Here is a 16,793-nt window from a genome sequence, read left to right as displayed (position 1 = left end):
GTCAACTTTGCTACAATGTGGATCCTCCGCAGTCCGTATTGAATCCTGGCCCTAGTTCATCTCCCCAGTCCTCCATTTATTGTCCACCATTCCCCCCCATCTTGCTTCTCTGACTTTAAAATAGAGCTGTTGCTCAGCCTCAGATTGTGTCCATTCATTGTTGTGCTTAAGAACAAATAATTAGTGTCTCTGAGTAAAGTCCTCTAAATATGTGAGCTACTGTATCCTTTGGGGATCAAGGACTCAGTGCCTCTTCTTTCTGGGGAAAGATATCACAAAATGGGTGTATGTCATTTTGATGTTAAATAGACTAACAGATTTAACTGACTAATCCTAAAGAATAAACTACCAAAAGGTTTTCCATTGATTTCACTGGCTGTCTCAAACTTTAAGACTCCTTCACTCTTAAAGGAACAGTTCATTCTGCATTCTGGTGAAACTCTTAGTAAATCCAGGCCTAAATTCATTTTGATGTCTGAAAACATCTGACAAACTTTGATTTTGGCGTGAACGGTCAATTTAAACCATGTATCTCTCTCCTTTGCATAGCAGCCTTAACAGTATTGCAGTACTGTCTGCCACCAGTAGAGTTCATGAGTGTTACAGTATCAACAGTAGAATTCACCTCCATCTGCTGGTGGATCCAGCTCAGAGCGTGGGAGATGAGAGTGTACAAGGCAGGATTGTCCCTCTCAGCACAGCCATAGCCCCAGCTAGTGGCCCCCGCCAGCTTCCACACTGACGAGTCCTCACAGGCCAGAGGGCCTCCGCTATCCCCCTGAGGAGCCAAACACACCAGGATTAGCAGCAGTGCATTTGACTCCAAATAGGTGAGCTTTATAACACAAAACACACTGTGCTAACGAACGGTTAAAAGCAGCGGGTGACCGTCCTAGCGCCTTTGAACAGGAAATCGGTCGACATTTTCTGTTCATTTTCTGACGTTTCGTGATGGCAAACACACAGTGGCCACCCCCTGCTTTTAACCGTTTGTCTTCGCTGTGTGCTTTTTGTCTGCACTTTGTCCTTTAGACAAATGGTGCATGGAACTCTGAGGTCCACTTCTGAAAGATACCTGGCAAGAGTCTTTGCCGCCCTCTAGGTAGCCTGCACAGACAAGCCAAGGGGAGATGGCTCCCTGGTACACTCCTGGTCCACTGCAGTCCCTGCTGGAGAGCACAGGGACCTGGGCAGAGTGCATGGACACACTGGTCTCCCCTGGAAAGACACGCACACACAGAGAGAGGAAGGGCAGGAAAGCTGTATCACAGTGTGTGCCCGCATGCATGAATGCGTGCATGTGGTGCGTGCTTGCGCATCTAGTCAGGTGTTGAATTTGAGCCCATTCACCTCCATCCACTGTGGCACCCCACCCAGAGATCCAGCACATCTTCCCCTCCTCAAATCTCTCCCCATAGTTCGGCAGGCAGATAGGCTCAACCAGACCTGGAGGAAAATACTTAGCCAATGAGCCTGCTGTGCTCCTTCAGATTTGAGGTGAATAAGAGCAGTTACTCTTAGGGCTCTAATCAATCCGTATCGCAGAAGTTCAACGCTAAAGCCCAATTTAAAGGCAATGTTCCTGCATTGGCGGGGGACTGTATTCACGGTAAACCTTGCATACTGTATGTCAGCATAATCAGAAATTACCTTTACATTTCTATCACGTAATCTGTAATGCGTCAGCGATACAGATTGAATATTGAATAGAGCCCTATATCACTATCACTCAGTAGGACAGACAGGAAGAATTGGGACACATTTTTGGGTTGTTTTGCCTTGGTACTCCATGATACAATGACTGTGAGGTTAGAGTGCAGACTGTCAGCTTAAATATGTCCATATCGGCTGAACCGTTTAGAAAAAATATATATTTGTGACTTTTTCACTCATCCTTATTCAAGATTTATTCAGGATTATCCGTAATCATGGTAGCATCCACATTAACGTATAAGTGTTAATAAACATATTATATTCTTATTTATATTAAAAGTCACTGCAAAATGACACAATACATTATTTACCATTCATTTCTATTGGGCACAAAATAATCTGAAACACAAACAAATACAAACAGTAAATGAATCCAACAAATGTGTAGAGTCACAAGTGTGATGTAGTCATTGCATGCTATGAATATGGAGCCAAACACTTAACTTTTTACTACTTTAATAAACATATAAGTGTCCCAATTTGTCCCAATACTTTTGGTCCCCTAAAAATGTGTAACGGTTCACCCGATATGGATGAAAATACCCTCAAATTAAACCCGACAGCCTTCACTTTAACCTCATAATCATTGTGTCATTTAAAATCCAAAGTGCTGGAGTACAGAGCCAAAACAACCACAAAATGTCGCAGTCCCAATACATTTGGGTCTCATTGTAGATCGTGGTACCATTAAAGGTAAGAGGCTCTGTAAGCTTCAATAGAGCGATGTCATAGTTTAAGCCTTTGGGTTGGTAGCTGGCATGGTAGATAATCTTCTCCAAAGAGCGAGACAGCACCCCATTGACTGGCTGATCTGTCAATCCCACATGCACCGCCCACAGCATGGTGTTTGTTGCAAACCTTGAGAAGGGATGGACAGTCAACCAATGAAAAATCCTATCACTTTTAAAAGTTATGCTGTGTTCATGTAAGGTCAGTACAGTATAAATGTTTGTGTGCGTACGTACGTGCATGCATGCGTGTGTGCGCACATGTCCACCTGTGTTTGTGAGAGAGGCTCACCCGTAGACACAGTGTGCTGCTGTCACTATCCAGCGTGGTGTGATGATGGAGCCCCCACAGAGGTGTTGGTTCTGATAGTGCAGGCTGGCCTGCCAGGGAAACTGGCCTGGTTTGGAGACGTTCCCTCCCACAATACGAGACCGGAACATGGGCCTGGAGCCACAATCTGCAGGGGGCAGCCAGGGGAAAACCATTGATATGATAATGTTGCTGGTATACATTCACAACGCACACACACACACACACACTTCCTAACTCCACTGTCACTCTTTCACTCACCTAGGCACTTGAGTACGATCACACTCTCAGAGCTGCACTGGGTCTTACTGGGAAAACAGAGAATGAAGGCTTATACTTACTGTCAACATACACACAGACAGTCTGTGGACCTGAGCACAGAACCAATTGTATATAACATGCTGGGAATAACTTCAGAAAATGAAATTATACAGTAAACTGGTTCAAATTAGGTTATTCTCTGTATAACACCAACAGGAAAGTTTGATGTATGGTCTCATTTGTACCATGTACAAACCCAGTCAAGCCCTTATGTCATTGAGAAAGATGACATGGACTGAAGTGAAACATGAGATTACAACTAGACTTATGAAGCAGAGCAGAGCAACATAAACAATCAACACGCGCTTACGAAACATGCTTTAGTTAGTGCCGCCGAGCAACATGCGTTTCTGAGGGAAACGCAGAATTAGCCTAATTAGAATTAGCCTTCCATTGTTTCACATGACAAATACTGTATCATGCGCCACTTTGGGGGTACCTCCAGACAGTATAGTGCCTTGCAAAAGTTTTTTTTTTTTCCAAATACAGAGAAATTCTTGAGGGAAACCTGTTTCAGTCTTCCAGAGATTTGAGACTGGGACGGAGGTTCACCTTCCAGCAGGACAATGACCCTAAGCATACTGCTAAAGCAACACTTGAGTGGTTTAAGGGGAAACATGTAAATGTCTTGGAATGGCCTAGTCAAAGCCCAGACCTCAATCCAATTGAGAATCTGTGGTATAACTTCAAGATTGCTGTACACCACCGGAACCCATCCAACTTGAAGGAGCTGGAGCAGTTTTGCCTTGAAGGATGGGGAAAAAAACAGTGGCTAGATGTGCCAAGTTTATAGAGACATACCCCAAGAGACTTGCAGCTGTAATTGCTGCAAAAGGTGGTTCTACAAGGTATTGACTTTGGGGGGGTGAATAGTTATGCACACTCAAGTGTTCTGTTTTTTTGTCTTATTTCTTGTTTGTTTCACAAGAAAATATATTTGCATCTTCAAAGTGGTAGACATGTTGTGTAAATCAAATGATACAAACCCCCAAAAAATATGTTTTAATTCCAGTGTGTAAGGCAACAAAATAGGAAAAATGCCAAGGGGAGTGAATACTTTCGCAAGCCACTGTAGCTCAAAATGCTTCAGTTCCGATAACAGGAACGGGGAGACATTCAACCATCACAGCCCTGTTGACAGCCTTACATCAGCATAGTATGTAGTCCTTGCGGTGGCATACTGTAGCTTGATGGCACAATCAAGAATTTGAGTACTTAACGCAATAGTGTTTGGGAAAAGATCTTTGGTTGTAAGGACATACGCTAGAAGAGGAAGAACTTGCTGCTGCAGCTGTACATTAGAACTTTAACAAAAAGACTGGCAGACTGGTAATGAGCACAGTTTTATTTTATGTCAGAAATGGATGGCCAAATGATTCACCTGAGGAAGGTGGTGTTATGGATCTTGACAGTCTGCTGGCGATCTGGATGACTCAGGTTGACTGATACCAGGTTAGCCTGGAAGGCCGACTCGACAGAGGAGAGAGGCAGGGATCTGGAACTGATGTAGCTGAGCGAACAAGAAGGAACCACACAGAGATTTACAGTTTATTGGGGCAAATAGTGTGAATTTTAATTTGCCGCTTATAAGGCAGTGGGCGGGTTTGGGATGGTATTATGCTGACATTCTATGACTAGATCCATTGAGAGAACTATCCATTCATTCATTCACAATCCATTTATAAAAGTGGTCACAGGATCCTAATATACTTGGACCACAATGGAAATAAATCTGTTGACTTTATTGTGTTTTATCCACAGTTATTTTGAATGTGTGTCTTTGATTTCATGTGGCTGTGTCAACTTTATTTGTATTTTATAAAAGTAATTAATTATTAATCCAAACATACTTTGGGATTTTGGCACTACATATTTAGCCTTTTATCTACTTCCCAGAATCAGATGAACTTGTGGATACCATTTTTATGTCTCTGTGTCCAGTTTAAAGGAAGTTAGAGGTAGTTTTGTGAGCCAATGCTAACTGGCGTTAGCACAATGACTGGAAGACTATGGCAATTGCAATTGCGCTAATGCTAGTTAGCAACTTCCTTCAAACTGCACGCAGAGACTTAAAAATTGTATCCACATGTTCATCTGAGTCTGGGGAAGGAGATAAAGGGCTTCATTACCAAAATGATCCCCAAAATGGGAACGTGGCCAGATCCGTTGTAACACTGCCGATGGTATAACTGACAATCTTGACCTACTTAGAGCGCTGGTTGTTTGGGCTGGTGATTTTTCACTTCATTTAATGCCAGGCTGATTTTAATGGGATTAGCAATGCAGTTAATGGGACCTTTGGGTACAGAAACCCATTAGAAAGCCCTCCCTCTGAATTCTGGGTAAATGTGGGAGTATTACAACGAGGAGGGAGAGAGTTTTATCACAAACTGCAGAGTCATGTCGATGTAATAGTCTCTTTCTCCTCAGGCCCTGTGGGAGAATGGTTTCTATGGTGGAATGATCTGTATTCTCTGTATGTCTCTTGACATTGCTCCACTCACCCTCACCCTAGTCATCCACCATGCCAGCCCCAGTGAACCTCTGACCCTTCACTTATCTTTTTGCCCCTGTCACAGAGAACTAATTCAATTCCATTCAATTCCCAACAGTGTACCTGGAGTATCCCAGCTGTTTGCAGGCAGAATAACCCAGTGTGTGATCCCAGTTGGTGGAGCACACAGTCCTCCATACACCCCTACTGTTGATCTGCAGCACAGAGCTCCTCCCACTCAGACGCACTAAGGGACAGACAGACAGACAGACAGACAGACAGACAGACAGACAGACAGACAGACAGACAGACAGACAGACAGACAGACAGACAGACAGACAGTGTGTGTACAGGTTACTCTGTGAAAAGTCTGGCCTATCTGACCTAGCCTGGGGACGAGGTTACACAGTGAATAATGTGGATGAATGGTGTGAGGGAATTTCAAGCCCTTTATCAGGGTTACAGTGGGCGGGGGGGGGGGGGGGGGGGGGGGGTTAGTGCTGTATGCGTGTGGGAGAGAAGTGTGCATCTCACCACATTGCAGTTCGTCCTCCCCATCTGCGCAGTCGCTGACTCCATCACACTGCGCAGATCTGGCAAAACACAAAGTGGATGTGCTACAGTGGAACTTCCCAGTGCAGCTGACTCCCACTTTGGAAACAAGGAGGACACACGCATGTACACACAGACACATACACACACGCACACACACACACACATTGTTACACACAGTGGTGGAATTGGAAAGAGGTCGTAGTAAAATCCTATGATTCTATGTAAAAAAAAGCACGTCACAATGATATGTCATGACATGTTCCACCCCTGATTACACACACAACTTGTCATGTCATTCACTCAAGAGTAACGTACTGCACCCTGTCTCCTGTTACACATACGACACACGACTCCTCTTACAATCACAATAAAACAGTACAGAACAACGATACTATTACAATAACACTATGAGCCACTCAGACACTGTATATCCTAATCCTAGTACTTGATACTATATTCTAACGCACAACATTGCCCGTTGTAATAGATAGATAACACTTTATAATACAGCCATATAGTGTCAAGTGCAAATGTGTCCTTGATTTCAATCCAACGACACATGGTCCAATATAACTGCTATAGACAGATTATCTTTCTGCAATAATATGCTTCATAATGACTATGTAATAACAAGGCCACAAACAGTGTTCCCTTACCTCCAAGCCCAATGCCTAGGGCTAGACTCAGGGCCAGTAGACCACACGCAATCACCAGCAGCAGCCAGTGTGCCAGGAGCTGGTTGCATAGAGTCTTAGTCTCCACCAAGCCGTCATCTGAACCACCAGAAATTAACCATGAGAGAAAATCTAAACAATGGGGGACAGGGCAACACTGGCACTAGTAAGGTCATAAACCATTGAGAGCCATGGTTAGCCCCATTACAACACGCGAGGCACTCATAGATAGAGCAAGGGGGTTTTCCTGACTCTGTGTCCAGACCACGAAAAACTCTTGACGCATAGATGGAGAGTCATTGTGTCCTCTGAGGCTTCCATACCGTGCATGAAGGGCCGGACCTTGATGAAGCGCATGGAAGGGAGGTAGCTGGGTGGGGTGAGCAGGCCCTGGCTCTTTGGGATGGGGGCAGGGGGCTCCTGGAGCGGAGCGGTGGGCACATGGGGGTCCTGGAGGTTCTGAGAGAAGGAGCCGCTGGTCTGGCTACTGAGGGAGCTGGCATTGAAGGTGGTGAGGATCTCCACAATTGGCAGGTCCTCGTTACTCACAGACTCAACCTCAATACGGACCGGGTCCGTTCCCTCTGCCCCAGACACCTGTATGGAGTGTGTATGAGAGAGAGAGAGAGAGAGAGAGAGAGAGAGAGAGAGAAATAGAGAGACAGAGAGAAATAGAGGGAAGGCGTGCGAGAGAGAAGATGGATGGCGTGAGAGAGAGAGGGGGAGAGAAAAAGGGAAAATGAGAACGAGATAGAAAGAAAGAAAAAGAGATGAGGATGAGTCTTCCTTGTCAGTTGTTCGTTCATCTGAACAGCGTTGATGTTAAAACACGCAGACCTCAGGAGGTCAGTCTGGCTACACACCTCCCTCTCTTCGGCGAAACCATCAGCAGCAGTCTTGTCACTATCAGGCATGGCCATATCTCCTCACCCAGCTAATCATCTTGGCCCCATGGTAGTAAGATGACCACCGCTGGAGGCTGGTGGAGCGATGGGAGAGTAAGGACTGCACTGACAAACATCCAGGATATAATGCTACTGCCTAGCTGAGTGACTGACCAATTGACCGACCACCACCAATGGAGAACCTGAACGCATACTCCCTGTAAATTGCTCACAGACCAGTTTCCTAGCAAACTGTATTCACTAACTAACTCACTAACTGACAAATTTACCTTTGTAATCCGTATGCCCGACAAACTGCCTGACAAACTGGCCAGATCTTGGTCTGGCCAACTGACTGACAAACTGTCTCTCTGTTGTCCTCCTCTCTCTCTTTCTCTCTCTCTCTCTCGTGTCTTCACTCTGGCCACACCCTGATGGAGAGAATGGGACACCTGAGCAGGTGCAACACCAGTGTGCCGTGCCACATAAAGGGGGGATCAAGTAACGTCTGAAAGCTCCTCGACCTCGCGGGTAAGGTTACAATGGAGTATTCTGGAAAGACACTCAGTTCACATTGCTGCTACAGGTGTTGGGGGAATTAGGGAGGGCGTGGGGGGTCTGTGGTTGTAAGGTGAAAGGTCATAAGCCTACTTACTGGCTGTTCCATATGATGGGGTCACTCAGGTGTACAGGCTAACAGAGATGGAGTGGGGAGTGCTCCGTCATTTGAATTGCACAGTGCGTGACTGATCATTGGCGCATACTGTATAACAGGAAGGTTTCTCTATTGTCAACAGTCAAGATCTTTGATGCGTACTTATCTGAATCTAAGTGTATGACTAATATAAAATACTATACGCTAGTAATTGTGTAGTGAGCAGAGCCTCTAGTGATCTAACGCCACCAATCGCAGTACTGTCACCAAGGAGTGGAGGAACGATGAGTTCCATTACATCACAGGTCATTAGCTAGTGAGGTTACTGGAGAACCCTTTAGCGTTTGACCCTTTTCCTCTGCTTCCTGTGTCTTGTTTCCTTGGGTGGCGCTACGGTGTCTTTACGTGTGCGGGTGTATGGCCACGATTTTAGCATATAAATCTTGGTGGGGCAAAAAAAACATGCCAGCAAAGCCACTACACATCACAACACTAAACAATACATTAATTGCACTATAATAGTGACAAATGGTGGCCACCAACAGTTATGGCCTACATAAAGCTGTCCCAACAGCAGAGCTTTCTTTTCAGCACCATGGAGTGAATCCTTACCACTGCTACACCTGGCTATCAGCGGAGCCTTGTCTGGCAGCGAACCAGTTCATTCAGCCTCATTTACTGCCTTTGTAAATACATAGCTGATATGGCTGACTTGCTTAAATGAATGTGGATTTTACTGACAATTGAGATGTACAAACTATGGCATAAGGGAACGATGAGCAGATAAGAGGCAATCCGTAATTTCGAATAAGACATTAATGAGCGAGCTAAGACGGATGTAGTCAAAATAACCTTTTGTTCAGCACTTTTGAAATGCACAGCGACAGAATTCAGAACATGGGCCGTTCTTACAGTATTCTCCCTGTACACCAAGTCAGAATCGTATGATAAATAAAGGGGGCATTTAAGCAGACAATGAAAGCTCTTACAATATTCAATGATGACATTTCTATAAAACAGGCTATAAGCTACATGTGCACCACCAAGTCAGAACAGTAGGCTAAGTTATGAGGGGGAAAGGGACCAAATTATTAGGGTGAGGCACATGGGCTACTAACAGCTTACTACACAACATACACATATTATTACTTTCTTAGCTACAGTATGCATACAGTGCATTCAGAAAGTATTCAGACCCCTTGACTTTTTTCACAATTTGTTATATTACAGCCTTACTCTAAAATGGATTATAAAAATATATTATCATCAATCTACACACAATACTCCATAAAGACAAATTGAAAACAGGTTTTTCGACATTTTAGGGAGGTGACAGAACTCCAGAGTTCTTTTGTGGAGATGGGAGAACCTTCCAGAAGGACAACCATCTCTGCAGCGACTCCTCGGTAAAAGGCACATGACAAGCCCGCTTGGAGTTTGCCAAAAGGCACTTAAAGGACTCTCAAACCATGAGAAACAAGATTCTCTGGTCTGATGAAACCAAGATTTTATTATTTTAGCCTGATTGCCAAGCGTCACTTCTGGAGGAAACCTGGCACCATCCCTACGGTGAAGCATGGTGGTGGCAGCATCATGCTGTGGGATGTTTTTCAGCGGCAGGTACTGGATCGAGGGAAAGATAAACAGACAAAGTACAGAGAGATCATTGATGAAAACCTGCTCCCGAGCGCTCAGGACCTCAGTCTAGGTGAAGGTTCACCTTCCAAGAGGACAAACGACCCAAAGCACACAGCCAAGACAACACAGGAGTGGCTTCGGGACAAGTCTCTGAATGTCCTTGAGTGGCCCAGCCAGAGCCCGAACTTGAAGCCGATCAAACATCTCTGGAGAGACCTGAAAATAGCTGTGCAGCGACGCTCCCCATCCAATCTGACAGAGCTTGAGAGGAACTGCAGAGAAGAATGGGAGAAACTCCCCAAATACAGGTATACCCAAGAAGACTGTAATCTATGCCAAAGGTGCCTCAACAAAGTACTGAGTAAAGAGTCTGAATACTTATGTAAATGTTTATTATTTTTTTATAAATGTGCAAACATTTCATAAAAACCTGCTTTTGCATTGTCATTATGGGGTATTGTGTGTAGATTGATGAGGGAAAAAAATATTTAAGCAATTTTAGAATAAGGCTGCAACGTAACAAAATGTGGAAAAAGTCAAGGGGTCTGAATACTTTCCGAATGCACTGTATCTCCTGACACATTACATCATTTATGTAGCAGCATACAATACATTTTTGGACTCACCATTGTGCTGTGCTCACTTGAACAGAAAGGTGGCGCGGCAGTCCTTCTTGTGTGCAAATTTTGCAATTAAACTTTGTCATCAAAGTCTGGCATTCTCTGGATGTATGGTGCTTTCAAGACAACTGGTCAAATCATGACATCAGTGATCTTCAGGTCGGAGCTCTAGTAAGAGGCCCGAGTTCCCGAGTTGGATGACCGTTCAAAACGTATTTTCCCAGTCGGGGCTTGTTTTTTTTCAGAGTTCCCAGTTGTCTTGAACTCACTGAAGTCTGAGATTTCCCAGTTCTGAGTTTCCAGTTGTTTTGAACGAGGCAGAAGTCATGCTGGATTGACAGCATGGCCAATGTATTCAACCTTCTCTGGCCCATGGTGTTACATGAATGTTTATCCTTTCTTTTTCTTTTTCTTTTTTATTCTATTTTTTTTGTTTATTTAAAAAAAAAAAAATTATCCCATTTTCTCCCCAATTTTCGTGGTATCCAATCGCTAGTAATTACTATCTTGTCTCATCGCTACAACTCCCGTACGGGCTCGGGAGAGACGAAGGTCGAAAGCCATGCGTCCTCCGAAGCACAACCCAACCAAGCCGCACTGCTTCTTAACGCAGCGCGCCTCCAACCCGGAAGCCAGCCGCACCAATGTGTCGGAGGAAACACCGTGTACCTGGCCCCCTTGGTTAGCGCGCACTGCGCCCGGCCCGCCACAGGAGTCGCTGGAGCGCGATGAGACAAGGATATCCCTACCGGCCAAACCCTCCCTAACCCGGACGACGCTATGCCAATTGTGCGTCGCCCCACGGACCTCCCGGTCGCGGCCGGCTGCGACAGAGCCTGGGCGCGAACCCAGAGACTCTGGTGGCGCAGTTAGCACTGCGATGCAGTGCCCTAGACCACTGCGCCACCCGGGAGGCCCCCCGCAACCGAATGTTTATCCTTTTAAGCTTGGACCCTTTCAGGCAGATGTTTTAAACCCTTAAACCCAGACTTGGACCACATACCCTCTCCACTGAATAGCAGGGGAAGCAAAATAGTGATTGCTTTGCAACGCTTTCAGTTAGCCACTGATTCCTTCCAAACCACTCATTGTTGAATTTGCGATTTCCAACTTGTTGTGTAACGTTTATGTCCAATGGCCAATGAGCACAGATACATTTTATCCACAGTATAATTTCTCTTCATATGACAAGGATTGAAAAGGATTTGCCAGTAGATTGTCAACGTGATTAATGATGATGACTGCTTGTCTAGCTTGCTAGCTAAGATTTTGAAAGTATGATGTTGACTTCAGTCCAATCAAAGCTACGGTACATATAATGTGATTTGACATAATTTTATCTGTGGCCAATGACCTTGAGCCTTCTTGGATTGGCACTTCTAATATAAATCTATGGCAGCACCCAAGGGGGCTTGAACTTTCTAGCTCTCCCTGTAGATTTTGCGGTGACGTAGTGTCCCCATGAGTGTCAGAACACTGAGCCAATCACGGCGCAACTAGAGAACATTACCAACCCCTACGCTCTGTATTTTCCGCTGGCTACTTCTCCATTTTATTTTATTTTATTTATTTATTTAACCCTTATTTTACCAGGTAAGTTGACTGAGAACACATTCTCATTTACAGCAACGACCTGGGGAATAGTTACAGGGGAGAGGAGGGAGATGAATGAGCCAATTAATCACAGAGAGCACCGAGCTAGGCTGAAACAAATGCCTTTTGGAGATGCCTTACTCAAGAAAGCAAAAAAGAGACCATGTTTGTGTGTGGCTTTATCAACTCAATACATTTTTTTAAATATTGTTTGCAAACTGATATGTGACACGTTTTAATACCAAAATAACATACTCTGCCCCATCTGCCCTGAATGACGGGACGCCACTGGCCATGTGTATGTGAATGGTCTTTCTCTTTCAACTACTCACCATACAAGTATAGGAATAAGGAGAGGGCATTCATGAATGAGGACTATGATGTAATGGAAATATCTTACCAGCAGATGTCAGAACCTTGTTCTTTGTTCAACCCTACAGCTAAAGGGGTTCTCCATGGGATATATCTAAATGTGTGAATGTGATTATTCGCATCCCAAGCTTCCTTCTCAACTGTATTGATGGAGAAGGTCCACGATCCCTCCCTACAATGGATTTTGAAGACGGAGACGAGGAGAGAGGCTGCGAGGAATCGAGGAAAGATTCATTGAGAAAGAGACCTGGACGAAGAATTGTCCACATCGGCTGTGACACAGCCAGGCTACAGTTAAACTATGGGAACCATGCTCATACAGAGTAACCCAATCCCCCATGAAGACAGCTAACTAAAAGCTAGGAAAAAGCTAAATCGGAGCTGAAGTGTTGGGTAGTTTGGTAGCGTTGATTCAATTTCACAGCTTTGGGTACAGTAATATCACGAAGCCAAAGTTAGGCTCCCCTTTTAATCCCATCCTCTTCCTCCTCCTCTCAGCTCTCTACTCTCAGTCACGACTGTGCAGATAAAGACTGTATGACTCAGCAGCCAGAACTGAGCAGCACGCACAGTCAGAATGAACACCTCAAATAACCACATCCATCCGGCTTAAATGCATCCATTATAATGAAGTCTGTTATAATGGTGATTGGTTAGCGCAATATTTGGGGTCGCTGTGGAGTCCGTTTGGGGGGTGAGTGTGTTGTAGATGGGGATTTGTGAAGCTTGCACCTTAGCTTGCGCCTTAGCTTGAAATTTAAAAGAGGTACGACTAAGTGTAACAGTTTAACTTTAGTCCGTCCCCTCGACCCAGGCGCAAACCAGGGACCCTCTGCACACATCAACAAAGGCCGCGGCCCTTGCAGAGCAAGGGGAACCACTACTTCAAGGTCTCAGAGCAAGTGACGTCACCAATTGAAAGGCTATTAGCGCGCACCACCGCTAACTAGCTAGCCATTTCACATCCGTTACACTCACCCCCCTTTCGACCTCCTCCTTTTCCACAGCAACCAGTGATCTGGGTCAAAAGCATCAATGTAACAGTTTAACTTTAGTCCATCCCCTCGCCCCGACCCAGGCACGAACCAGGGACCCTCTGCACACATCAACAACTGTCACCCACGAAGCATCGTTACCCATCGCTCCACAAAGGCCGCGGCCCTTGCAGAGCAAGGGGAACCACTACTTCAAGGTCTCAGAGCAAGTGACGTCACCGATTGAAAGGCTATTAGCGCGCACCACCGCTAACTAGCTAGCCATTTCACATCCGTTACATAAGCAAGCAGCGTGACATCTGTTCACATCTTCTCACCTTGCCTCCTTCTCAAAACAAATTGGAAAATGTTCGAGAGACCTTGGACCTTGTCCTCCAATATGGTCGAGAAGGCGGCGATGAGTATGATCCGAGGAATCGCGAGTGACAAATTTAGAAAGAACCCTCGCCTTGACTTGGTCAACTTATTGACCTTCCTCTCTGTACATTGGGTTAGTGCTCTGAATAATTTGCTGCTCGATATTCCCGAAGATTAAAATGATCCACTATTTCTAGTCTAGTTGAGAAGAAATACTGTGATATATTTTTTCTCTTTTTTTTAGTATCATCACTTTCCAGCCAGACTGTGTATAGGTGGTCTAGACTAGCCTACATGAAATCCTATCACACTGTGAAAAGAGTGCATCAGTCAAGTCTGGCTTGGCTTGATTTAGTGGGCTCTATTACGTGTGTGTATGTATGTGTATTAGCTAAAGGCTGCTACAGGTCCCATTACCTCCCAGTGATGGGGTTATACTGTCCTGTTCCCAGTCAGTATCACATTCTCAATATCCTACTGTACATTCATATCCATACATCTTGCATTGAATCACTCTAGTCTATGTTCACATCATTATGTAGGCGTGACCATTCAGAGAGCCCATTCATTAGCACCATTCCCCATCTCCCCTACTATTTCTGATAGAGGATGTTCACAACGCGACAAAGATAACCTGGGGTCCAAGCTCTGCAGGCTGCAGTGCAGGGGGTGTCAGGGCCTCTATGATAAACCGACAAGGGACAAGGCCAAGCACACGTCATAGAGTATCCCACACACAATCCCAATGTTTTGAGCTGCTGTCCTCCAGGAGGGTCCCACTGTTCAGCTAGAACAGGAGCAAGGCAAGTTTCATACCATCAGCCATCGGGCTGCTGAACAGTGGGACATAGGATGATGCAGGCCCAGTACACGGTCAGACAGTAAGCCGCAGAGACTTTGAACATGTGACAATGTAGCCTAAATGTGTGACTTGTGTACTAACTTTCCAGTTTTCCATGCTGCATGTAATATATTGTGTTGTGTTTGTGTATTTGTAGGCTGACGTCACAAAATGCCTTTCCATGTAAATGGCCAATAAAGTATAGATCTGTACTATACAGGATTCTTGGGACGCTCCTACCCCATTGAAGTTTAAATGTACAATGGTTATGGTAAAGATTATGGTTCTGGTTAAGGTTAGGGGTTAAGGTTAGGAGTAGGGTTTAGGGTAGGGCATAGCTGCGGTAAGTAGTTTGGAGGTGGGCGTGCTGCAAAAAAAATTGGCCCGCACTACAGAAGTCTATATCTGTCAGCTAACACAGGACTAGTAAAGGCCCCGTGCACTACTTTTGTGATTTTTTAAAAACTAAATGTATTTGTATCTGAGTGTTTACCAGAATTTGTAACTTGAGTCTCATAATTATCTGTACAAAACAGTTAATCTGATAATACTTGCTTGATATACATTTTCCAGTTTCTTGAAATAGTTTGCAAATGCAACTTATTTCTATGTGAAAACTGAAATGGTCTATTCATTCCTTTTACTAGATGCTCTTATCCAGATGAACCTACAGCAGTGAGTGCATGCATTTTCTTTCTGGTCCCCCTTGGGAATTGAATCCACACCTCTAGCATTGTAAGCACCATGCTCTACCAAATGAGCCATCATCTAATCACATCACATCATCATAAACCTCTTGATGTTTCAATGTACTCAGGTACTGTATTGTGCATGGCTTTTCTTTATGGCGATGGAAAGTCTACAGGTACAAATTTAGATGACCAGCCTATGTACAATACAGTAATGTATATTTACATTAAGTGGTTTGTAAGTATGGTAAATTAATACTGCACAAAAAGTGGTTGTTTTCCATCTTATTTGATCAAGAAAAATATTTAATTTGTTGTGGGCATGTTTTGGGTCTTTGCAAATAACTTTACAGGACTAGTAAAGGCCCAGTGCACTACTTAATAAAATATTTGTATTCATATTATTTTTAATTCCGATTTTTCAGGGGGTGCTGCAGCACCCTCAGCACCACTTCTCCTCGCGGCTATGGTGCAGGGACGTCCCAAGCATCCCAGATAGCACTGACCATAACGTGTAACGGAATGAAGGACCCCCAACCCGATTCCCACAACTGCCTCTTGCTCCAAAGAAATGCCTAGTATCCTCGCTCTGCTCGCTCCCATTACAGTCCTTTTAGACAGGGTTCTTTGCTCCCATTAATACTTATATTGTAACAAAATCCCTGGCTACAAATGTTGGGCTCCACCTATAACATCTGTATTCATTTCATTCGAATTAGCCCACTGCTTCCTGTGTGCGCACAACACCTGCCCTTGAAATCCACATATAACATCGTGAAGGACTACGGGTGATTTGCATAGAAGCAACACACTTTTTTCTATTTCACAATATTGCTGTCGCGTCCGTTCCATTATTGCGCTTGTGATGTCAGTGGATTTAGGTGCCCGTCACGAATGCCTGAAGAATAATGATGTGTCTCGTCAATGAGCGTTTCTGTGTGGGTTCCATGTCCTTCAGTTTAGTGGCTGGATTCTGATTTTACCCTCACTGAAAACACCTTGGATTGTGGACTCGGGATCGCTGCTTTACGTGCAGCCCTGAACACAAAACCTGCGTTTGTTTTGCGCGGATTGTGTAGCGTGTTTTATTATAACTTTATGCACGAAATGGAATGCAGAGTATTGTCAATTCAGAGTCATGTTGTCAGGGGATATGTTGGCAATAAATCGGCATCATTTCCGTTACAGGTAGGAATCTATTCTATTCTGATACAATGTTTTGATGAGCTAATGTAACGGTATTTCATTCTATTTATTGAGTAGAGACAATTGTGCACGCTTGCAGGTAGCAAAAGGTCACATGGCAAATATCCTTTTGGCGCTCGCAAAGGTGATGACAATCCCTGAACACTCA

General features: G+C 44.5%; 2 protein-coding genes across 2 annotated transcripts in view; one reads left to right on the top strand and one right to left on the bottom strand.

The window, feature by feature from the left end:
* Positions 1–235: 235 nt before the first annotated feature.
* On the bottom strand, positions 236–7,715 carry LOC120033179 (transmembrane protease serine 3-like). Its single transcript, XM_038979461.1, has 13 exons — positions 7,659–7,715; positions 7,119–7,392; positions 6,778–6,894; positions 6,101–6,217; positions 5,690–5,813; positions 4,454–4,582; positions 3,013–3,059; positions 2,734–2,899; positions 2,399–2,571; positions 1,351–1,446; positions 1,076–1,218; positions 626–778; positions 236–259 (listed from the first exon to the last, which is right to left on the bottom strand). The coding sequence occupies exons 1-13, from the start codon at positions 7,713–7,715 to the stop codon at positions 236–238; spliced, it is 1,620 nt and encodes a 539-aa protein (XP_038835389.1).
* An 8,656-nt stretch (positions 7,716–16,371) lies between these two features.
* The window catches only part of LOC120033597 (pyridoxal kinase-like), a 29,809-nt gene continuing 29,387 nt past the window's right edge, over positions 16,372–16,793 (top strand). Inside the window, exon 1 of the mRNA XM_038980015.1 lies at positions 16,372–16,627. Within this exon, the coding sequence (XP_038835943.1) occupies positions 16,538–16,627 (90 nt within the window). The 5' untranslated portion in view covers positions 16,372–16,537. The remainder of the gene's footprint in view (positions 16,628–16,793) is intronic.

The sequence above is a fragment of the Salvelinus namaycush genome, chromosome 40 (assembly GCF_016432855.1).
Source record: "Salvelinus namaycush isolate Seneca chromosome 40, SaNama_1.0, whole genome shotgun sequence".
In the NCBI taxonomy this organism is placed as follows: Eukaryota; Metazoa; Chordata; class Actinopteri; order Salmoniformes; family Salmonidae; genus Salvelinus; species Salvelinus namaycush.
Note: the sequence above shows the minus strand (reverse complement) of the source record. Positions and strands in the feature narration are given on the sequence as shown.